This window comes from Micrasema longulum, unplaced genomic scaffold, assembly GCF_059751315.1.
Source record: "Micrasema longulum isolate JH-2025_06_02 unplaced genomic scaffold, ASM5975131v1 h1tg000986l, whole genome shotgun sequence".
NCBI classification, from domain to species: Eukaryota; Metazoa; Arthropoda; class Insecta; order Trichoptera; family Brachycentridae; genus Micrasema; species Micrasema longulum.
In genome coordinates, this window is record NW_028278175.1 from 322,796 (window position 1) to 346,531 (window position 23,736).

Below are 23,736 nucleotides of genomic sequence, written 5' to 3' on the forward strand. Positions count from 1 at the left end.
TATAGAGTTTTACAATATTGATTAATACTATTTATTATTTTAGAGGGTTTTTGAATAAATTTTCCGATTTTTCTTTGTACAAACCCAGTAGCCAAATTTTACAAAATGTAGTTTGAACTTTTTTTGCATTTAAAACTCTTAAAATCTGTTTAAGCAAAAATGATCCAGCTCCATAAATAGGCATATAACTCATAAATAAAATGTTAATTTTGAACAAATGAAACACCATTGACAAGAAAAATACTATTTCCATCATTAACAAATCATTTTTCAAATCAAGTAGTTATCTGTAATTTTATATTAATGTGATCTTATAATTCCTCAAATATCTCCAAACTGTAATTTGACAGTTGGATCTTTTCTACATATATACGTCCAATTATGGACCAAATAGCGTCCAATATTTTACCTGTAAAGTTAAGATAGGTACCTGAATACTGAATATCATACAAAGCCGGTAGAACCAAATTGCATCAAACAAGTGGAAGTAGGTAGTTAAAGTACCTACCTATAATAGTTTTCTTGTGAAAATCTACAGACAAGTACTTTATTCAAGCCTTTAGAAGGTTTATGAAGATTGACAGACATTTCAACAGATTTGAACTTTTGTTGAAAACAATAATTATTCTAAAAAGCCTTAAAATTCAATAGTATTTTATAGCGCTAGAAGGAGAAATAATTCGATAAAATCTATGTCATTAAGTATTTCAGCGCTTTCACTTTATAAAAATTTCAGCAAAAATAAAGAACCTTTTTAAGAAAGAATCGAACTTATCTACAAAATATATCATGTTCAGACATAGGCAGAATGGCGAATATTCCGCAGTGTGTAAAATTATTACTTAAACCAGCTAACGACACGTTGTAAACTCTACAAAAATGACTACACTATCATATTCCAGTTTAAAGTAATATGAAGTCATCATCATCATTCATCATTTTTATATCATTCAGTGGTGCGTAAGGCACCGCATTGCTCAAATTGCAGAGAGTCTCGATCAGTTTTGTTACATAAAGGGAAGGTGATCAGTTTTACTCTTCAGATTCCCGTCCAGGAACAATAAAATATTTCAGTGTAAAACTACCTTTAAACCCAATATTTCATGTCCCCCCTGGCAGAAACCGAACCCAGGACCTCAAGCATAGTAGGCAAACGCGCCAACCACTATACTATAAGGCGGATTTATCTCCACTCGATTTCATTATCAGGATTTTTATCTGAGAGAACCCATGTAGTCGAAACCACTCGCCCAGGGTTCCGGTTCTTTTTCACATACAAAATTGTATTCTTTATGCGCTCGGACACAGAACACCGCATAAAAATATACAAATATAATGTAAACAAATATTTACCAGCTTAAGTATTTAAATAATTATCTAAAATATCTGATTCATCAAAACCGTCATGTTGCAAAAAAATCTTCATTTCATTTCTTCATCTATATAATAATTAGACAAAACGTAATTAAATTACGTAGTTTAAAATTTTATTTTTTTTTAAAAGAAAAAATAAATATTTGCATTCTTATTATTTACCCAAATATTTGAATTTTTGAGGCCATTATCAACGAGTTGTAAATAACTCACTATTTGAAAATGGTAATCAAGTTGTGGTAGAGCGCGGTTCGAGCCTCGGACCTCTGATCTGTCCATGATACCCAACCACAACGCCTCAGTGGTGTAGTGGTCAAGACGCTTGACTCACGCACGGAAGGTTCCGGGTTCGATTCCCGGTGAGAACATAAAAATTAAAATGTGATTTTTCTCAAGCCTGGGTGCTCTGTGATGTAATTCACCATTGTAATTAGGCCTCCTGGCCTGTTGTGGTGCAAAAAAAAATGTAACCCGGTTTCAAATAAAATTAGGTAATTATGTAAATGGTACTTACGGATATTATTACTTGCTGTTTCCGCAGCCGGCACTGGAATAATCCCCGCGGTGACGTGTTGATCTACAGAAAGAGGAGTTGATCGTTTCTCGTCCTGACTACGACTCACGAGAGTTGATGGTGGTGTTTCGATCCTCGCATTTCCCATACGAGAGATTTTTGCGAAATCTTGTTCATGCACTGCGTGCGTATTGTGGACTGCGTTCCAATCCTAGAATGTGTATAAATTTTAATTTCCACAAAACGCAACTTACCATCATCATAATTTACCTGTCCGCACCAGATGCTGCACAGAGCATTGCATTAGTACTCCGAATGCATCATATCTCGATCATTTGTTTTGTGAAAGAAGGATGATCAGTATTAAACTTCAAGTGCCAGTATAGGAGCAATGAAATATTGCAGCGTAAAATCACCTTGGCACATATATTAACTAACTGTTTTTTTTTTGTACCAAAACAGGCCAGGAGGCCCAATTACAGTGGTGAATTACATCAAAGACCTTGAAAAAATCACATTTTTAGTGTTTGTGTTCTCACCGGGAATCGAACCCGGAACCTTCCGTATGTAGGTCAAGCGTCGCAATCATTACCTTGAGGAGTCCATCGAGGCAAAGAGGCAGTGTTAATAAAGATTTGTGTCTTCCCAGCTGGCTGGACAACATGACAGGCAAATGCGCCAACCATTACAATTTGAGACTTATTTATTTTTGCATTATTAAGTTAGTTAGTTGACATTTCATTTTATATCAAAATTAATTTTAAATATTTCGAGGTTTTCGATTTATTTAGGTAACTCATTATACTGTTTTAAACTCTTGCACAATGAATTTATCTACACTCGACTTCCTTTTTCAGAATTCTTACCTTACTAACCAATAGCCATTGAATCAAAAACGTCCGGAATTCTGGTTCTATTTTCGCATACATAACTGTATTCCTCTTTCTGCCTACAAGCGAAAAACACACAACTACTTCACAAAATTTGCATATGATATACGCTGCATTTGTTGCACCAATACAGTGTCCTAAACATCACTTGGTGTATCAAGGGAAATTATGATAATAAATGTTAGAGATTTTTAGGAACCTTCTACAAGGAACAAATTATAACAGCCATTTGTTTTAAAATTGATGACAAACAATGCTCAGGAAATTTCACATTTATGTGCAATAATTGTAATGCTTATTGGTTTTACCCTCAGAGTAATAATTATCTAGAACAAAAGCGTTCAAAAAAATTTGTTTGGTTTTCAGTTAAACAACAAACGTGTAATGTACGGTTTCGGTTTACGCTCGCAATAAATTCTCAACGCAAGTACCTAGTCTTTTATATTGCTGTAATTTGTAACTATGTTCGTCGTCAATAATCATAGAATGGTTTTCCTCCATATGGGCGACTCTATTAGGTTATTATTTTAAGGTTTTATCACACGAAACAAAATTATCTGAATAAAATGTATCAATAAATAACAATATAAAATCTCACAATGACTTAGCGTGTTTGTGAATTTACGAGTGCTTTTATAAATCTAAAAAAACAGCTACCTATAACCGAAATAAGTTTTTAACTATGTAGAACACCGGCTTAGTTAAAAACAGTGGAAATTTCTAATTATTTACCCAGTTTGTACGCTCTTAAGTTGAGAGATTCTTAAAGGTGCCTCATAATAAAGAGACAGATACTTGCGAAATTCTTGTCTTTGAGAGAATGTGCAAAATGTATGATAAATTCATTGATATATAATTTAAAGAAATAACACTCCATACAAACCCGAGCTAAAAAGTCGTCCCCAAAAGAAAGGGAATGACCAGCGAAGGGAGCGAGTGTCGTCACGTCATATCACGTTGACTTTGGCAAGCAAAACACGTAGTTCAGTAAAAATCACGGGCTGTTTACATCGGTCTACTGTTATTTATATTCAGTTTGCTGCTATCTTCCGCATACTCGTCACCTTTGTTTATCGTTACACTATACGCCCGACTAAGTGAGCGGGACAGATATAGGAGATTTAAGTACTTGTAACATAAATAAGACGTTTTTTGACATTAAAATAGCTATTATAAACAAGTATTGATTAAGATAAGAACATAACTTACCGGCGAAAGGTTGTACCATCACTTTTCCAGATCGATTTGTGCAGTATCTTAACGTTCATATAGGCATCTTAGTAATTGCGAAGACAAAAGTAAGCGGGGAATGCTCGCAACAGACTAAAGTCCATTCTATCAAATATATGCCAATTGGCCGCAGGTTGACGGAACATATTTCGAACGCTCGTGCTTACTCTAGTTATTTACATCAATGGATAAATTGAGTTTTACGTATTGTCCAATGTTTCTGGGTATGAACTGAACTAATATTTTGTTCCGTCCTTTTCCATTAAATGGACCCTTGATGTCAAAATTGTCAAACGTAATGCCTACCTAGTAACAATAGTTTCACTGTGACTTGATTACATTGATATTTCATAACCTACAAATAAGATGTGCTACATTTTTTGGTTACGTATATTATGAAGGGCGTCGGAGTTCATAAATTTTGAAATAATTATAATAAAAATCTAATCTACCATTTTTAATTACTGTAATGGACTATTATGATACAAGTAAATATAGTTTTTGCTACCATTCGTGATTGCAATATGGTCATGACGATGAATGATAATATCCGACAAAGGCCCTCCATATAATTTGCTAAACGCACGTTGAATGGGGCAGTAAAAGTAAAAGAGTAAAATTGCGGTATATCAAGTTGCAAATTTTAAAAGAGTAACTCGTTTATTGACTAAAAGCATTGCTTTTTTATGAGAGAAACCGATAGAAAGACCCGTAGTCTTTAAAACGGTTTCGGGTATGTGTAGGAATGTACTTTCACTGTTTGTTAGTATTTAGAGTTAGTACTTATAATTTAAAAAAATAGGAACTACTTCATCTAGAACATGTGGTATAAAAATGGGTAAATCTACAAGTATTACATTTTTTATTTTTGAATATCACACCAACCTCCGCATTTTCTGCATGTCCCATTGAATAAGAAACAGATGAACCTCCGTAAAAAACATCAGATGTTCCTACATCTGAATCGTGTAAATTCTGATTATTATTCATGTTGTAGTGATATTGTTGATTCACAGGCGCCACGTCATACAAGCCTTGATATTGGTTTGCATATCGCGTGTTTTCCACTCCATGGATATTAGGAAACCTTAAACAGTCGTTCAAATAAACCATTATACGACTTTTAATGTTTACAGTTGTTTCGTTAATATTCCATAAAAACAGTTTGTTTTTTTTAATGACGTCCTTAAACTTTTTAACAATGTGTAATTGATTAAAATCAAAAACTTTCCTGAACCTTACTGATTTTGCAGACGGACGCTAAATATTTCATAAAAAATAGTCATATAATACGATTGTGATACTATATTGATATATTAACCTCCCTGGGATTGCTTGAAAAACATGGCCAGAGCCTCTCGGATGTATTTGTGGATATGGCGCTGCAATAATAATACATTTACATATTTATGTAAGTAAAACAAATTTAGGAAAACAAACTATTATTCGTATCAATGGAATGCTAAATACCCCTCCTTCCTTCTGTATTATTTATGTAAAACCTTTCCATTCCAAAAGTTTGATAAAAGTTTCAATGTCAACTTTTGAATGATTAATTTCAAACGCAGCCGCCGAACGGGAGTGAAAAAATGGCAGCCAACATAAAACAACTTAAATACTAATCCTGTTGTACATTGTCTATGGTCAATTATTTACTTAGACAAGCACTAATGTTGTTTTTTTTTCTTTAGGTGTAAAAAAATATTTTGCGATTTTTAATATCTTTGTTAATTCTTTGTTTACTTGTAGATTCGGCAACCTCAGCGTATCTTGATCATTATTGATAAATGCGTGGTGATGCGTGGTGACAGTTTAGAAAACTGCTTTTTAAAATATGTATATTTATTAATTTTCATTATTTTTTGTAGTTATTACAAAAGAGTAGGAACAAGGTCGGACCTACCATAGGTTCAGTTGACACAAAAAAAACCAACACTAACTTGCTTACAAGAGAGGGGATTATCATATTCTGGTATTGAAAAACAACATTGCTTTTTAGTTTCAGCCAAACCGATAGAAAAACCAACGGCCTTTAAACCGATTTTCGGATATATGGATAGAGTTTTTTTACTGGAATACAACCCGGAACTATTATGCGTAAAAAAAGCTTTTTATCCAATATACTACGGGGATGTATTTTTGATAAACTTTACAGATTCTATTTTTTTTAAAGTGGAGATGTTTTTTTTTGTTTTTTAGGGCGGAACGATCAAGGAAACCATAAATAAATGTTAAGGATTTTAATGAAACAACAAGTTTTTTTTAAACGCCACCCCGTAAGTAACAAATACTAGTCTTTATAGGAGGGCTAGCGCATTTTTTAACACGTACCAAGATCCCTTACTCTAAACACATAATTAAGTGAGGTGGGGGTCCCTAAAAAGACTACTTGCCGTACTGATGTCAGTTACAATAATGATAGTGAATTGATTTGAATTAACCTGACTTGAAATTTATTCATTGTCTCAGCCAACTATACATCAACATTCAGAAAAGTTTTAAAAACATTTTTAAGGTAAAAACCATCTTCCTAATTTAGATTTTTTTTCAAATTGGTAAAAAAAAACAGTTCTAGTTTTCAAACGTAATATTTTTACAGATACTAATAATTTATATCCGTGTGGGCATAATATATTTCTCGTTGTACTTAGTACCCCTCTTTTTTATATTTTTTTAATATTGTTATATAATGGCAGCCCTAAACAGTTTCACCAACTGTAAGCACACGACATCAGCGATGAGCGCTGTCGGCGAGCGGCCATTGTATTGTTTTAGAGCGGGAAACCTGCGTGATCGTTTTGTAACTGTCAAAGTTTGTTATGGATGCATAAAATTATTGTTCCATTCTTTACTTTTTCTTTAGCAAAAGTTTTAAACAATGTCAAAAGATAAAATCCAAAGTGAAGCTTCAAAAAAAGTAATAAACCATTCGAGTTCTACCGATCAGCAAGTAATTGCATTTTGGTTATGTATTTGCCCAAAACTATTTATTTTATATTCTAATTAACCAATAATGTTTTAGGAAAACATGCAAACGGCTCGTAAAAGTTTGAAGACGTTGCAACATGTGGCGACAGATAAAGAAAATTTAACTGGCCGAACAGCTAAAACTGTTGGCAAAGAATTAATCAAAGAAGTTAACATGTAAGTTCAGCATCAAATACATTTTTTCTGCGTGATTCATGATCTTCTCTAATAAATATTATGAATTCACCTGCACGACATTCACCTAAAACTCTGATGATTAATATTCTTTGATTTGCAAAACCATTTTTTTTTACTGTTAATCATAATAGAAAGGCCCACTGATGTCCATCAATAGTCTGACTTCTCTTCAATGAGTTATTTGTGGTTTTCTATTCATTAAGCGAATGCGGGGAAGTTCCTCAATAGGTCCACAGCCAAAATGCCCTCCATTTCCCTACACTTCTTAGACATAGATAGCTAGGAAACAAAATCCACTTGTGAAATATAAAACTTGTACATTATAAGCAAGGTCAATAATACTGCAAAACCCATTTTAAAAAAGAGACGTCAATAAATTAATGTTTTTAATTATTTCTTGGTTCCGACATCCTGTCAGATTAAATTGCACTGTGTTTATGTCACTGAAAACAAATATTTCAACTTAGATCGGACTTCCATCTTCAAATTATCTAATATCTAGTAACTATCTTAAAAAATGATCCTTGTATTGTGAATATGTATTTATTTTGAGTCAAGATTTTACCACGGTGAATTATTTTTGTGAGCAAAACATGAAATTATGAAAATGCAATCCTTCTACCATAATATTAATAAAAATTGACTTATAATGGGCAGCAGTGCATTTAAAAAAAATATATTTACATTTTTATGATTTACCCAAAAAGATATTTAATTTCGGATCCGTGTAAAGAACCATGCTAGAAAATGGGAAACAAGTTATCGTAGAGCTAGTTTCTAATCTCTGACCTCCTAATTCCTCTCAATGAGTTACTTCAGCCCTATGGAAAATTGGTTACAAAAATGTTTTCTTGCAGGTAGTAAAAATTTAACGTAGTTATGCAGAAAGCAGACAGCCATAGAAAAGTGAAACTGAGATAATAGCACCTTTCTGAAAAAGAGTGAATAAACAAATCTCAACAACAGTTGGAATGTTTTTGACTTTAACAAATGATAACCAAGGAATATATTAGTTTTTTTTTACATTACAAACAAGAATTCAATTATGTATTTGACCAGTTTTAATGATTCTTAAATTCGTTAAGATTTTCTAGTGCTGTGGGTGTTTTCTGCAATTTGAGAAATACCGTTTTTGTGATTGATACCATTTTTAGAAGGTGATTAAAACAACTTTTTTTTCAAAAAATTGTGGACTGGCTGCTTTCTGCATAACTACATTAAATTAAAGCATTAAATTGCATGGCAAAGTTTCTTGAAAATGTATGAAAAAAAATTACAAATATTTTAATAAAAACGGACTATTGTGAACGACGTCACTAGTTCATATAAATCAACCAATGATATGAGAGCTGTGAAAGATATCCGGTTTACTTACCGTGAATGGACCAATCGGCAGTACTGACTGAGAATAAGTGGAAGAAAACCTCTGATGTCACATGCGGAGTAATTTCAGAAATACAAAACTTTGGAAAATCATAGCATAGCATCATCATATAAAAGTTTTTACAAAAAATTGGCTTAATTTAATAGTCTATTGACAAATTAAAAAAACCACCGAACAATCATTTTTTTAAATTGTCATTAGAGGACTATTTTTAAATACTTAGTCTTTAACTGTCTTAATGGATATTTTATCTCATGATTAAATTGCTACCAAAATCAAGAATGTAAATTTGGAATAATCTGTACCATTAAGGAAATGTTTAATCTAATGCCAAAAGAAATCAAAGAGAGCCTCCTCCAGACCAAGCGGGTTTGTTGTATCCTTTTATGGTGTAGTCATGGTTTTTATTTAAAATAAATATTCATATATTGAGTAGACTCAACAGACTCTGGAATGAACTACATTTCATGTGAAAAATGCACATTCTTTAATAAACTTCAGGAAACACCTGAAATATTACTATCTCTCCTTAAAACCCTAATTTTCCATTGTATTATTTCTTTTTTTTTTACCTAGATCTTCTCTATGCCTTTTTCCAAACTTCTTTATCTAAACTCCACCTGCTCACTAAAAGATGAATCACTAAGTGCAAACCTTGATTAACTTACACCAGTCTGTTTTAGATCGGTCAAAGGATGAGCCCACCAACGTGCATTGTATTAAAAGTTGTTAAAAAAAAACTCATCGAAAAGCTAACTATTTATGGTATATTTTGTGTTTGTATTTCATGATTTTACTAGTTTGTTGTTTATATTTAAGTAAATGTGTCATTTTTACAACTATTTAAATAAATGCATTAGGTACCTACATCACAAATTTACTATATTATACTTTCAGTGAAATCAAGGATCGTGTGGATTTAAAAAGAAAGAAGTTGCATAATAAGGAAAAGAGCATCCAGACAGGAGCTGATGATAAAATCAAGATTGAAGATTTGATTAGTGACGCCGGACCATCAGAAAATTATTGGCAAGTTCTTGCTGAAAGACGGGGGTAAGATTATATCCTTTTAATTATTATTTTATAACAACAAAATCACACAAATCATATCCAAGCATTTTTATCACGAGACCTAAAAGAAGTTTTTAAAACTACATACTTCTTTTAGTTCTCGTGTTAAATACTTTTTCCTCAATGAGCTTAAATATTTAAATTAAAACTAATAAATGAGTGGGTGGGATTCTGTCACATCTATTCATAATGATGGGAGTCAGTGCTAAATAAGCTCCTGGTGTTACTGCGACCTGTGTTGGGTCTTATTATCTATTGTGATGGGTCTATTTATTTATCTATATCTTTTTAAAAACAAACTTAACTTCTAAACACAGTTCTATATTTTATTACTTTATATTGTATTTTTTTAAAAATTTATGTTGTTTATACACTCATCTTTTATTTTTATACCAACTATACTTCTTAACAGTGTTCCTATCTTTTATTTCTTTATATTGTTTTTTTTTTTTTAATTTATGTTGTTTATATACTCATATTTTATATAACTTTCATGTATGTAAATTGCATACGTGAAAAAATAAAAATATGTAGGTAACTAATATTGCTGTAAACATCCTACAAGTTTTAATAATAACGCATTAGTAGTAATAAGTTGGCTAACATTATGTTCTCTTTCATTGCGTGGAATTATTATTTATTACTTTTGAATTAAAGTTCATTTCTTCTCCTAAAACAATCCTAACTTTAAACCACCTTTGAAAATGCATCTTTTAAAAATTGACATATGCATTTCAAAATTACCCTGCTCACAAGAATATGCGGGCAAGTCATACAAATATTTTTTACTGTGCACTACTGCATGTTGAATCTATAGCTCTGAAATAAATTCTGATAAATTTAAACAAGTTTTATTATAAATATAGAATGAAAACCAAAGAATTTTGTTAAATGGTGAATGTTTTATAATATTTTGTAGTGTGGCGCTCACTGAAGCTCTACAGGAGAATAAAGAACTTCATGATAAAATAGAAAAGCTTGAAGAAGAAAATATTCTCTGCAAACAGATGCTGGAGGAAACTAAAAGTATGGTCGAGGTTCTGACGGTATGTTTTCTTTTTAACTCTAAATTACTCCAATACTTTTTGCCATTCTTACATACTTTTAAGATAGCAAGTATATAACCACACATCATTACAAGTATTTTTCATACAAACATTTTATATTCCATTAATTAAATTAAAAATCACTTTGGATTATGTCAAGTTTTGTAATTTTGTAATTGGAAATCTATCTAAACACATAACAATGCTATATTTTTTTTATTTTTGTTCACTAGAACTTGTGACGTTTCAAAGTAGCTCATTTTTATTAATTTTTTATACATTTTGAAGAAACTTCACCATTCAATGAAATGCTTGAATTTTTACCACATAAGAAATCGTTTCTATGTCCAATTTCCCGTAGCACTGAACTTCCTCATTCCAATTCTAGTAGATAATGCCCGAACAACAGCAGTTATGTATAAGTGAATGTATGGAATTAAATTTAACTCACATATTTTTTTAAATTATAAAATGGTTATCATCTCACGTTTTAAAAATGTGATTCCCAGCATGACTGTATGGCAAGTCCTCACCAGTTTCTTTATTTTATTTCTAGGAAATGATTGGCGACCAAGAAGAATCTGGAATCGACATGAGAGAAGCTAGCTCTTTAAGTGTCACTGAAGATGCATCAGATACAACCAACAATTCATAAGACTTCTTTATTATACATAGAATAAGTTATCTTGCTTAATGCAATAATTAGACTGCAATGTGTTCTACCATTATAATTCAAATTTAGTAATATACATTATTTCACCTACTTTACCTATATGGTTTTTTTGTACTTTATGATTTTTAAGTGATGATTTACAGTTGAACTTAATTTGCTTTTTTCCATTACACAAATCATTATCTTTAATGCATATAATTGTATTAAAACTACTATCCTCGGTAAAGCACTAAGCCTAAGGACAAATCATAATTGTTATATATTAAGTACTAAATGTTTCAATAAAAAAAGTAAGTCATAATGGTGTTTTATTCTATCTCTCTGTTTGTATGCCCAGTTCTCCTGGCACAGAAACGGAGAATGTATTACGCTTATGGCCCCTCAATAGACTAATAAAAACTTTTATTTTGGTTTTATTTATTTAACTTTTTGTACATAATTTCAATTGTACATTGGCGGGCTCATTGCCAAATGCCAATTTCTTACAACCAGCCAACCAATAAAATACAAGCGTTATTTCTATTATTTAAATTTCAAAACGTTTCCAATAGAAAATAGGCATTAAAAAAAACTAAAGATATACAAAAATAGAAATAATATTTGTATACAAATTACCTTAAATAAATACTAGTTCTCAATGGGAAAAGAGCAAGATGAAAGGATAGATTAAGCAAGAGAAAGGAGATATTTCTTTAGACCTGATTTAAATAGAGATACTATAGAGATATCTTTGATATTGGATGGGAGATGATTCTACAGTCAAGCTGCATTGACATTATATGAGTTAGAGAAGAAAGAGGAATTGTGGGTGGGAATGAAAAGGGTGGTTTGAGAATTAGAACGAAGAGGTAAACTGTGAACTGATAAGCATTGGAAATTTTCATAGAGGCATATAGGAGCGTTAGGACTATGAAGTACAGTGAACAGAAGTGAGAGGGAGTAATAGTCTCTCCGCTGTCTAATTTTGAGCCAATTTTAGTTACCTACAATAATCAGATATGTGGTCATAGACCAAAATCTAATGCATGTTTTCTGAGGTCGTTCGTAGTTCACAGCTTAAATCAGTCATGGAAACATCAGCGTAACCTAGAATGGGTAGTAGTAATGCTTGTACCAGTGAGCATTTGGTATTAATGGATAAGAATTTTTGCAACTTTCTATGTGAGCGTAGACTGAACAATATTTAGCAACTTAATTCATTGGTATGAACTCGCCAGCATAAATGTTCATGCAAATATACTCCTAGATTTTTTAAAGATTTCCTGTATTGGATATAAGTACGATTGACATTGAAAAAAATTTCGCTTAGCGCGAACAATTCAACGCCCTGCCGCACTCCGTACTGCGCTTTGCCCTAACTCCAAATCTTTATCCAAAATTCCTACATATTCGTATTGTTATCTCCCAAAGAAGGAAAACATACACATATACGCATAAAATCTCCCTGACTCATATTCAATCCGCCCCACACCCGCGCAGTCCCATGACCTTGTGCATCCTTTTTCTGTTTCTTAAAATATTCGAAATTTTAAACAGCACAAAGTCGTTAGTCGTTACTGTTATACAAATAACACCAAAAACTGAAGGTGTTTCCACAACAAAGAAGCATTATTAAACTAAAAAAGTGTCATAAGTGTCAAATGTTATGAACTAACTTAATAAATCATAAATAAATATTAACCCGTTGTAATATTTAAGACATTTTATAAGAACGGGAAAACTTTACCATTTTAAATAAACTGTGGGCTTTCTTCACCATTTAAAAGAAACTGTTTAAAAATATGACTAGGGTAATATTTTTTACAATTTTGCGCCATTCATCCCAACTCCATACAATATTGTCGGAATTCACATACAGTAATGAGGCACTACGCACAATTTCTTTTCAACGCCAACTCTCCCATTTGTATAAAAGGAATGCCAAATTTACTATGTGGCTCAATTTTAGTGTACGCTTAGCATAAACAATGTAAGTAAAAAAGCCTGCCGTATACGTGCATCAAATAATTGGCGCTGAAAATTTCTTGTATATATTAATATTTTAATGTGGATAATTTATTAGAAATGTTAAATTAATAATTAAGTACTTATAATATGCTTATAATCCGAATCGAAACTTAATTATAGGTAAAAATGAAAAATTTTAGTGAATTTAAAGGTCTCTATTTGCATTTAATAAAAGTTTTAAGCTAAAAAATATTAATGTTATTCCATAAAATGAGGATCCTATAAAATACTCGTTCATTAAAAAATAATTTTAAAAATTAAAAAACGTTTTAGGAAATTAGTAATTTTTCGCTTCTTAATTATCAAAAATTGAGCAACGGAAAAATTTTATAATATTTAAATTATTCTTAACATAATATTTAATGCAAAAAGGGAAATGGGATGCCAAAAAAAATATTTTATAGACTTAAATTGAGAAATTTTTAGGGGGGGGGAGACGTCCTCTGCACTAAACTGTTATTTTTTTAACATTTTTACAGCATAATTTGTGAAACGGTAACTGTTATTGCCATTTTTATAAAAAAAACGAAATGTCGATCTCTACTATGTATTGACAGAAATGTATGTATGTAACACTAATGTAATAACAATAATTTTTTAAATATTGTTTGATAGTCAATTCAACAAATATTATTTTATAAAATAATTACAATCCCTGGACCTTCTAACTATAAAAAAAACAATAACTTCATACATATATCATAGGAGTAATGTACCAATAAAAGTACAAAGTACATTATTGAATGTCAATAAAAATTAGAATATTTAGCAGATCTGGCAGTATGCAATATACATATAAGAAAATGTACATTTGTATATAATAAAAAGAGCACCAAATAATTATACATGGCAAAAAATATCTGTAAATGTATTTATTTATTTAAGAATAGAGCCGTTAGGAGTTTTTCCAACTCACTTTCCCATGTCCAAACAGATAATAATGGGTACATGCACAGCTGATTTAAGACTTTTTTGTTTACATTTTGAGACAACACAGCTCGTATTTTCATATTCATGCAACCTGTTCCATTTATAAAATGCGTTGACATCAATGTGTAAATAAACCTGACATGTTTGCAGTCAACATTTTCCAAACTACTCCCAAATGCATTCGAAGGCGATTTTATGACATCAATATACTTCTCAGTAATAATCGGTATTACATAATCAACCTGAAAAACAGTGATATTATTAATAATATTATAGAGTTTAATTATTCTTTGATAAATAAAAAAAATTAAAATGAAAAAAAATTCATTCAATATTTAATCAGGAATTTATGTAATTTAATATTTAGGAATTGTAAGGGTTAATTTCGACCTCAGATTATATTGCGTAAACGATATAAATGAACCCAATTCATTAAAATTTAAAAAGAGATAAAAGAACTGCATGACGAGAAAAACAAGATCTTAGAATTTAACATACAAGAGTTTTAAAATATGCAATAATTTACAGCAGAAAATAAAATATACATCAACATTTAAGATAACACCTTTTAATTTTTCACAATCTAGTTATTGTAATATTTTTTAATTTAATAATATAAGTGGCATTTTTTAAGCAATAAATAATAATTACCTCTTCAAAATAGTTTCTAATATATTGTTCAGGATTTGTTAAAACTTTGGACTTTATATTTTCCAAGCAGATCACATTTATCTTGGCGGTACCATTGTCGAAATTGCTTATTTTATGAAATACATCTTGCGCAATGTTTACTGCATCCTCAGAGTAGGTTAACAATACAGAGGGTCCACTCACTAAGTCATTATTTTCATGAAAATCATTTTTCTGAAAACAATTTTCTTCATTGGGAGAATCATTGTCCTTGCTTTTTTCAATGATTGTTTTCTTTCTATTCCACTGAAGAACTTCGGGTACATCATTTATTACAAATCTCGGCTTGATAATATCCAGTCCTCTTTCTTTAGAAGTGTTTGAATAATATCCTTGATCTTGTTCTTGTTTGTTTTTATATGAAAGATCTCCTATAAGCTTATTTAGTGGTTCGAAAATACCTTCAATCGCATCTGATCTTCCTAGGGTTAATAAAGCTTTAAGAACTTTTCCAAAAGTAGCATCTTCACTTTGAGTAAATACACGTAGAACCATATCTGTAGGACAACTTCTTTTACTATTGTCGATGTACTGAAATTTAAAAAAAAGTCTTATGTTACTTAATGTAACTTAAATGACCAAATCAAAAAAACATATATAGGGACTTGAACACGTTCTGACTGTTTCCCGACAGATAGTGTTATCTCAGAAAGCTTGAGCCAACTTCAATGTTAAGCTCCACCTTTGGGCTTGAAATCACAGTATATGTTACTCCGCCAAAGCACAAATAACATTTTTTTTCAGCGTTAAACATGTCGAATTTCATGCCAAAAAAAGTATTGCGGGGAATTTTACTGCATTACTTTTTTCAAAAAAAATCTGCAGATGAAGCACAAAGAATTCTTGTAGAGACTTACGGTGACCATACTCTGTTAGAACATCACCAAACATCATCATCATCATCATATTTGCTCTGCACCATGATCAGCGGGTGTAGCGTATTATGTGCTCCTTAAACCCAATAAAACTATCACGGAGATCGTTATCGACTAGAATTAATGCATGTGAACTGAGTATTTAAGGAAAAATGACCGCAATAAAAGGAGAGACACGACAAAGTCATTTTGCAGCATGACAACACTCAGCCACATATAGCAAGTACAGTCAAAACATACTTGGAAACGCTTAAATGGAAAGTCCTACCCCACCCCGCCGTATTCACTGGACATCGGTCCGTGCGATTACTTGTTCCGATCAATGACTCATAGTTTTGCTGGGGTTTACTTCCATTCTTACGAAGATGCCAAAAAATTGCTCGATTTGTAAATAACCTCAAAAGATTAATTATTCTTCGAGGTAGTATTTATATGCTGCCAAAAAGATGGAAAAAAGTAGTCGCTAATGACAGACAAAACATGCAATGACATGTTTTTTACTAATTATTAAAAATAAAGCATTAACTTTCACGAAAAAACAGTGAAAACTTAAGTCTTCATCATAAACTAGGAATTCATTAAAATTCTGTGCTATCAAAACTCAAATCGCAAGAGTTAAACAATCTATTTGTACTACACAATATTTCAAATGTTTGTAGAAAACTCTTGAAAAGTGAAAGTGAAACGCATAAGAGATTATTTTTAAATAGATCTGCGTTTGTATTAACAATAAATCATTATTCTTGTAAAGATGAGTCCGCTGAATATAACTGGCTGGAAAATGTAGACATTTTCAATGTTAAAACATTGCAAAAGCTTTAGAGCTTGCACTCTTGAAATATTCTAATATGATGTAATCATCATATTAGAATATTTCATACATACAGTTTGCAAAAATCAGGCCTCTTTAAAATATTTATGTATAACGGCCATATTAGATAGTGCAATAAATAGTACCACCATTTCACATATAGTTCTTTTATTACTGAAAATTGTGAGCAGGAATTTGCAGTGCGTCATTGTTTTCAGCGCCACTAGGCTCCGTATATTTTATTTTATTTTTGTATGCCTACATTTACTAACTAAAATTGAAGATTTTTTCCATTGAAAATACACATTAAGTAATGAGGAAGTTCAGTGCTACAGGAACTAGGATATGAAAAATGTTTTCTTACACGCAGAGATTAGAGCATTAATTGTATGGCGAAGTTTCTCCGAAACGTACGAAAAATTTAATAAAAATGAACTACATTGAAACGTTACAGGTTCAAATGAACAATAACCAATCAATTATAGCGTTGTTGTGTTGTGATAGAATTACGCTTTTAGGGTGGCCATTTTTTTAAACATTTAGTGTATTTTAACAGCTATGGAGTTCTACTTTAAAATATCAATACAACTCCTGACGTCACGGGCGGATTAATTTCAAAATTACAAAAGTTTAAAAAATCTTAGTTCGATAGTCTATTAAGATTTTTTTTTTTTAAAACCACTGACTGAAAAACTTCCTCATTGACATTAAAAATAAAATAAAAAAAGTTACAAGCAAATTTCAAAATAACTCAACCTCGTTCAGCACGTCATCGGTGTCAACCTTATAAAATGTGTTGAAATCAAAGATTTGTATTCAGATTTTTGATAAATGTTGAATCGACATATTGTCAAAGAAACTATACAAATATGTACATTACTATTATTAGCAAAAAAAATAATATTATCATTCGCAAATAGTAGTTCCATACTTGATTCAAATAGAAAGACATAATATTTTAGTTTGAATCTTATCCCGTCAGCCTCATGGTGTAGCGGTCAGCGTGTTTGTCTACCATGCAAGAGATCTCGGGTTCTATTCCCGACATAGTTGACATGAAATATTTATTTGAAAAGATGTTTTTACATTAGAATATTTCATAGTCCCTGGACTGTTACCTGAAGCGTAGGACTGATCATCTTACCTTTATGTAACAAAAATGATCATAGTACACTGCGATTGGTGTACCAATGCAGTGCCCTGTGGACCATTAGGTGCGGAAAGAGAATGATTATTTATTTATTTTTTAGTTTGTAAATTAATTAAAATTTACATACTAGCATAACGCACAAAATAATTAACACAAATACACCATGTAAAACCAGCATAAGTAATATTATCTTGTGTATGATGTAGGAGTCATTGCAAAATTATTTTTACTACAAAGTGTATAATACTTTTGATATTAAGTGGATTATTCGGTTATGCTACATATAATTTTAAACTTCAACTTACATATATTTCCTCTGCAAGCAGACCTAATTGACAACCCAGTTCCTTCCACCCGGGAGTTTGTCCTTCTTGTCGTGTTGCCCCGATTCTCCTTACTAACATGACATATATTTCTGAGCATAATTGTGATATTGGATCTACTTCTATATTGTCCCGATAGAAAATGTAGCTAGCATGCACTCGTTCACTTTTCTCACACAAGCCGGTAAATTCATGGTCCCTCAACCTTTTCCTTTCATATATTATATCTTCTACAATCTTCAAAGCATCCTCGTCAATAAGTGTTGTGCTGAAAACCATAAAAAAAAATACCAACGAACGTTTGATTTCCATTAAGAATGTTTTATTAAATATTTGTGTTTGTTGGTGAATATTGTATAGATTTTAATGAAATATTACAACAGTACATGCTTCAAGATTAACCATTAATCCAGTTTTCAGTACAGTAACAACAGGTGTCAAATCTGTTTGTAACTTATATGGGAAAATTAAGAAGCTACAAACATTTCACCGTCCAATAAATGAATCACTGGTAGATGTTTAAAAAAAACTATGTTTGCATGGTTCAGAAATAGTACATTTAATATAAACTTTACCTGTTCATTTTCAAATTATGAGATCAGTATTAAAAACATTATATTACTTAATTCAATTCAATTTCATATTAATTTTACTCCGGCTATGCTAAACTGAAATAACATTCAATATTTCAGATTAACGTAAATTAATTGAAATCGGAAACAAATGTATCCTTTGTGCATACATGACGCACTTTTCTAAACACAAATTGCAGTTTATTTAGCAAGTTTAAGTTTCTAACAAAGTTTCAAGGTCATACGAACTGTCAAATTGATATGATTTTTCCTTATTTTGTTGTCTATGGGAAAATACGTGGCGTAACAGTAAAACACAATTGGTGTTAGTTTTGTTATTACATAAATCAACCGTTTTTTATCCTTCAAATCAATACTTTTCTCTAGATAAAGAGCAACATAGATTTTTTTTAGTTTTTACAATACGTTTGTCAAAAAACATTTTTAACTTGGCGTTTTTAATTGTAATTCAACAAAATCCAAAAAAATGCATTTGATCAGAGATAATGTAGAACTATTACCATTTGGTGTTCTAAACCGTTGAAATGCTGCCTTCTAAATAAATTCCTTTCATAATAAGTTAGTAGGGTTTCCTGTTTATTAGTTGTAATATTTATTTTCTGTTTATAATTCAGTAAAACTCCAGTCACCTGGATTTCCAAATATCCGGGCATTCTTCTATATATCTGTATATCTGGGTCATTATAAGGACATAAAAAAAGAGATCTTAAAATAACAAATAGTAAAAGGCACTTGCGGCTGGAGCGTTTCTTCGTCAAAGTATTTTTTTTTTTTACAATTAACTACATTCAGCATAAAAATGGGACACGTAAGGTTGAACTTGCCAAAAAAGAGTCTGGCTCTTGTGTTTGGCAAGTTTACAAAATAACATAAAAAAGAAACAAAAAATGAAAAACAAAATAATAATAGAATTAATAAAAAACTAAACAATTTTTAAAAAATTGAGAAAATATAACACCAAAAAATATTAAATAAAAACACTAAATTTATAAACACAGGCACATATTAAACTTACATTTTGTTTGATTTGTTTAATTTTGTTTTTATGCGATAACATCTAGCCCTCTTTAATCCGTATAATTGGAGTTACACTTTAAAACTATTTATTTTTCAATGGCCCTTTTGCTAAGCAGGTGAAATATTGTTTTCATAGTGGCAACATTAATATATTTTATTGATGGCAATAATTATTTTATCGGCTACCAATTTTCAATTTCTAGTGTTCTGGTTTATTTTACTTTCAGTGAATAATTTTCAAGTTTTTCTGCACTATGATTGGTAATAATTAAAAGTTAATTAAAGTACCTCAACAATATAGTTCAAGTGTGTTTTTACAATAATTCATAAAATTATGCCATCTTAACTTTTTTTAAATACATAAAATGAGTTCACAATCAGAACCTATGTCTTTGGAAGAAATAATAGATTCTCAAAATAACCCATTTTGTGAATCAAACAATGTTAAAAGTTTGCGAATTTCAGCAGAACTGAGGTCCATTGAAGAGATCCGTATCCTTTTTTTTATTTTTACAAATATTGCTGCATTTTTAAAAATTTATTATCACATTTTCCAAAGTTTTCTTTAACCATAAAAGTTTTCAGATCCAAAATATCGCCACGTTTTTCAGTATCCATATTTCAATAAAATTCAAAGCAAAATTCTAGATGATGTTTTGTATACAGGTAACTTAACAAATTGCTATGCTTACCGCAATAATAACTTTTTACTAACGTTTAGTTTACCATTGTAATATATTGTATTTTTAGATAAGTCCATAGTTGTCTCGGCTCCGACAGGTTCTGGTAAAACAGTTATTTTAGAATTAGCGATAGTGCGATTACTGACAAAGATAAAGGAATTGAAATATAAGGGGGACTTTAAAATAGTTTATAGTAAGTATTAGCCACTTATTACGTCACAGTTAATTACGAATAGTAGATTATTTGTAAAAAAAAACATTTTTGATGTTGTTTTTAGTGGCTCCTGTGAAGGCTCTATGTACCGAACGATTACAAGATTGGTATGGAAAATTCTCTCATTTGGGATTGCCATGTATAGAAGTTACTGGAGATACTAATTCGCTGGACTTTAATCATTTAAAGTATTACAAGTAAGTTTTATTAAAACTTATATATTTAGGTAAACAACAATATTTTGAGTAGGTATGTCCAAAAGTTTGTAGGCATGGCTGGATTTTATAATCGAGATTGAAATTTATTGCAACAGAGAGAAAAACCTTTTTGAGAAGGAAATAAGGCAGCATAGGCATTTACAAGGTTTACAACGTGGCGTTGGATTGTTTAATGAATAATTTTACAGATTGTGTAACATTCTGCTCATGTTTTAACTTCCATTTTTGTTCGATTTTTCCAACTGTTGATTTTTTTAAAACCCTTAATTGATGCGGGTGAGGTTCACCTGACTGAATGAGGAAGATCAGTGGTTTGTTTTATTTATTTGTTAATAAAATATCAAACTAAGACAATTTTTTTTCTTTTTAATTGTACCTATCGTATTATCATCGCTTTAGAAGATTTTAAGAAGTTTTATAATTTGGAAATTCTTCCGCCCGTGACGTCACAAGTTGTCGTGAGTGGTGCACCCATTTTAAAGTAGAACCCCCGAGCTGTCAAAATACACTCAACGTTGAAGGAAATGGCTACCCGGAAACCGGAAAGCTGTCACAACCACTGACGTATTTATAGCTTCCACATGGGGGGTGTTTTAGAGAAATGAAGAATGGCTCCATGGGAATCTGGTGTTCCCATTCACCCGTTATAAATTTTGGCCAGCTTTGTTTTTCGAGTATCTCATATGATTAAAGTAAAGCCATTGACATATTAATAATGATATGTCAATTAGTAAAGGTAAAAAATCATAATAGCTAGGTAAAGCTAGGGTTTTCTAGGACAGCGGTGCCCGTATTTTAACGGCCGTAGTGAACGGTGATGCAGTGGACAGCCGTCGTAACGGTGACTAGAGAATAGTTTCTTATGAAAAGGGTGTTAAATGGTGTTGATAACGCCGTTTTCCTCGGAAACCAGTCTCCGTTACGACGGCTGTCAACCACATCACCGTTCAGTACGGCCGTTACGATACGGGCACCGCTGTCCTAGGAAACCCTAGCTTAAGGGTTTCAAAAAGATTCGTTATATCTATTGTAAACTACTTTTCTCTGATTTTTTATCTAGTTTTAAAATAATACAAACATAATATTATATTAATGTCCTTATATCTAATTATCATCAAATTATTTACTAATTATTTACATTTCTAAACTCTATATGTAAAATTTAAAGTTATAACATTTTCGATGAAGGAAACCTAAACCCCTTCCTTATATGCGTCATTGATCACAGCACACAACAACGCTACAATGAGGAATTTCAGTGATTTAAAAAAAAAAAATGTTAATAGACTATTAAACTAAGCCACAAACGAACTACTTTGAACGACTTCGGTGGTTCATATGAATCAACCAATGATAAGAGCACTGAGAAAGGTATCGGGTTTGCTTACCGTAAACGTATCAATCGACAGAACTGACAGAGAATAAGCGGAAGAGAACCTCTGACCTCACACGCGGAGTTACTTCAGAAATACGAAACTTTTACAAATTATTGCGCTGATAATAGGATATATAAAAAAAATAATTTTGGGATTGTTTAAAGTCTTATTAACAAATAAAAAAATACACTGTACTTCCTCTTTAAATTATCGTTATTCGATAAGTTGAGGTTGTTTTTGAATAATTTAAACGAATATGTTTCAGGATCATCATGACAACCCCAGAAAAATGGGATTCACTAACAAGAAGGTGGAAAGACCATAAACGGGTGGTTCAGATGGTAAAACTGTTTATAATAGACGAGGTAAAGATTGAATTTATACAATTAATAATTCTTTAAATAGACCTTTGATTGAAATTACTATTTAAAGAAATTAATGTTTTTTGCAGGTTCATCTATTAAATGAAGATGTTCGCGGTCCAGTTCTAGAAGCTGTTGTCAGTAGAATGAAAACTATACAGGTTATACTTATCTATTTTCTGAAACTAAGTGGTGCATAGAGCACAGCAATGGTACGCCAAATCAACGTATTTCGATTGTCTGTAATGTACATGAAATTCCTAAAATCACTTGTCAAAAAATAAATGAATACAAATAAATATTTTTTTAAACTTGAGCCCATACGGAGAAAAACCATAATGCGGTTATTGACCACGAAGTTAGCTACAGACTACAGCAATACAACGAGCCGTCGATACTTGGGTTGATAATTGCAAGCGCAAACACGTTCATTACACGTTTGTTGTTAAACTAAAAACCAAACTAAAACCAAACCAAAAATTTGGAAGAGTAGAGCTTAAGGGCTTCTCTAGAAAATTATTACTCTGAGGTTAAAATAGTGTGGATGACAAAGTCCCACAGAATCAGCGTTGCCAACTTTACCGATTTTGGGGTCTCCTTCGTACTGCTGCGAATGTCTTGTCCCTTTCCCCCTCTATAATTACCGAATGGAGCTTCTTGCTACTATCCGTGGCCCTGTCATAGGTCCTGTCAGATAAACAGATTCGGTGGCTTCCGAAATATCAAGGCTTTTTAAAAAAAAAAACATTTCGGCGAATTGATCATGTCCAATCAATTTGATCCCACTGTCGTGAAGAATTCACCTCCCGCTTTTCTCAATCCAATGAAGTGCATATTATGTACTTCTGGATTACCTTCTTTAAGAACAAAGATGCTTTGGCTACCATATAATAGAGAGCTCGTTCGGCAACGACCAATTTTTCTATGTATGTGAGCACCGCCTAGGAGACTTATGTTCTCAGATGCGGTGTGCGGTATGTGGTGGACAAGCTCTACCGATTTTGGGAGCAATCTACCGATCGAATTCGATGGAAAGTCTACCGATTAAAAAAAAAAATGTTCGCCATATGTGAAACTATTTCGGGATAAAAACATTTTTAAAGGTAGCGTGGTAAAACTGTGGCCAAAATCTTCCGATTT

General features: G+C 31.5%; 4 protein-coding genes across 5 annotated transcripts in view; 2 read left to right on the plus strand and 2 right to left on the minus strand.

The window, feature by feature from the left end:
- The window catches only part of LOC148277750 (uncharacterized), a 56,039-nt gene extending 53,487 nt beyond the window's left edge, over positions 1-2,552 (minus strand). Inside the window, exons 1-2 of the mRNA XM_088232446.1 lie at positions 2,481-2,552; positions 1,889-2,099 (exon numbers count right to left, since the gene is read on the minus strand). Coding sequence (XP_088088572.1) covers positions 1,889-2,099; positions 2,481-2,552 — 283 coding nt within the window. The remainder of the gene's footprint in view (positions 1-1,888; positions 2,100-2,480) is intronic.
- Positions 2,553-6,713: 4,161 nt separating this feature from the next.
- Positions 6,714-11,648, plus strand: geminin (geminin DNA replication inhibitor). Of its 2 annotated transcripts, none has more exons than XM_088232442.1 (5): positions 6,714-6,925; positions 7,031-7,152; positions 9,455-9,610; positions 10,548-10,674; positions 11,231-11,648. In XM_088232442.1, exons 1-5 carry the CDS (start codon positions 6,887-6,889, stop codon positions 11,327-11,329), a joined length of 543 nt encoding a protein of 180 aa, XP_088088568.1. In that variant the 5' UTR covers positions 6,714-6,886; the 3' UTR covers positions 11,330-11,648. The 2 variants fall into 2 exon arrangements, with proteins under 2 accessions (XP_088088568.1, XP_088088567.1); XM_088232441.1 differs by having other exon boundaries at positions 6,726-6,958.
- A 2,239-nt stretch (positions 11,649-13,887) lies between these two features.
- LOC148277752 (uncharacterized) lies at positions 13,888-18,984 on the minus strand. The gene is made up of 4 exons (XM_088232440.1): positions 18,709-18,984; positions 18,116-18,401; positions 14,936-15,505; positions 13,888-14,526 (listed from the first exon to the last, which is right to left on the minus strand). Exons 1-4 carry the CDS (start codon positions 18,714-18,716, stop codon positions 14,227-14,229), a joined length of 1,164 nt encoding a protein of 387 aa, XP_088088566.1. The 5' UTR covers positions 18,717-18,984; the 3' UTR covers positions 13,888-14,226.
- A 986-nt stretch (positions 18,985-19,970) lies between these two features.
- Positions 19,971-23,736, plus strand: part of LOC148277753 (uncharacterized) — an 81,162-nt gene continuing 77,396 nt past the window's right edge. The window contains exons 1-6 of the mRNA XM_088232447.1: positions 19,971-20,235; positions 20,329-20,409; positions 20,494-20,619; positions 20,705-20,837; positions 22,500-22,599; positions 22,686-22,757. Of these exons, the coding sequence (XP_088088573.1) occupies positions 20,109-20,235; positions 20,329-20,409; positions 20,494-20,619; positions 20,705-20,837; positions 22,500-22,599; positions 22,686-22,757 (639 nt within the window). The 5' untranslated portion in view covers positions 19,971-20,108. The remainder of the gene's footprint in view (positions 20,236-20,328; positions 20,410-20,493; positions 20,620-20,704; positions 20,838-22,499; positions 22,600-22,685; positions 22,758-23,736) is intronic.

Bases quoted from the DNA above. Each gene is read 5' to 3' on its own strand.
- geminin (XM_088232441.1), top strand. From the start codon at position 6,887: ATGTCAAAAGATAAAATCCAAAGTGAAGCTTCAAAAAAAGTAATAAAC. The intron at 9,611-10,547 runs GTAAGATTATAT...AATATTTTGTAG, and splicing joins GTTCTTGCTGAAAGACGGGG to TGTGGCGCTCACTGAAGCTC. The intron at 10,675-11,230 runs GTATGTTTTCTT...TTTTATTTCTAG, and splicing joins GTATGGTCGAGGTTCTGACG to GAAATGATTGGCGACCAAGA.
- LOC148277752 (XM_088232440.1), bottom strand. The intron at 15,506-18,115 runs GTAAGTTGAAGT...TTTAAATTTCAG, and splicing joins TGCTTGCAGAGGAAATATAT to TACATCGACAATAGTAAAAG. The intron at 14,527-14,935 runs GTAATTATTATT...ACTGTTTTTCAG, and splicing joins TTAGAAACTATTTTGAAGAG to GTTGATTATGTAATACCGAT.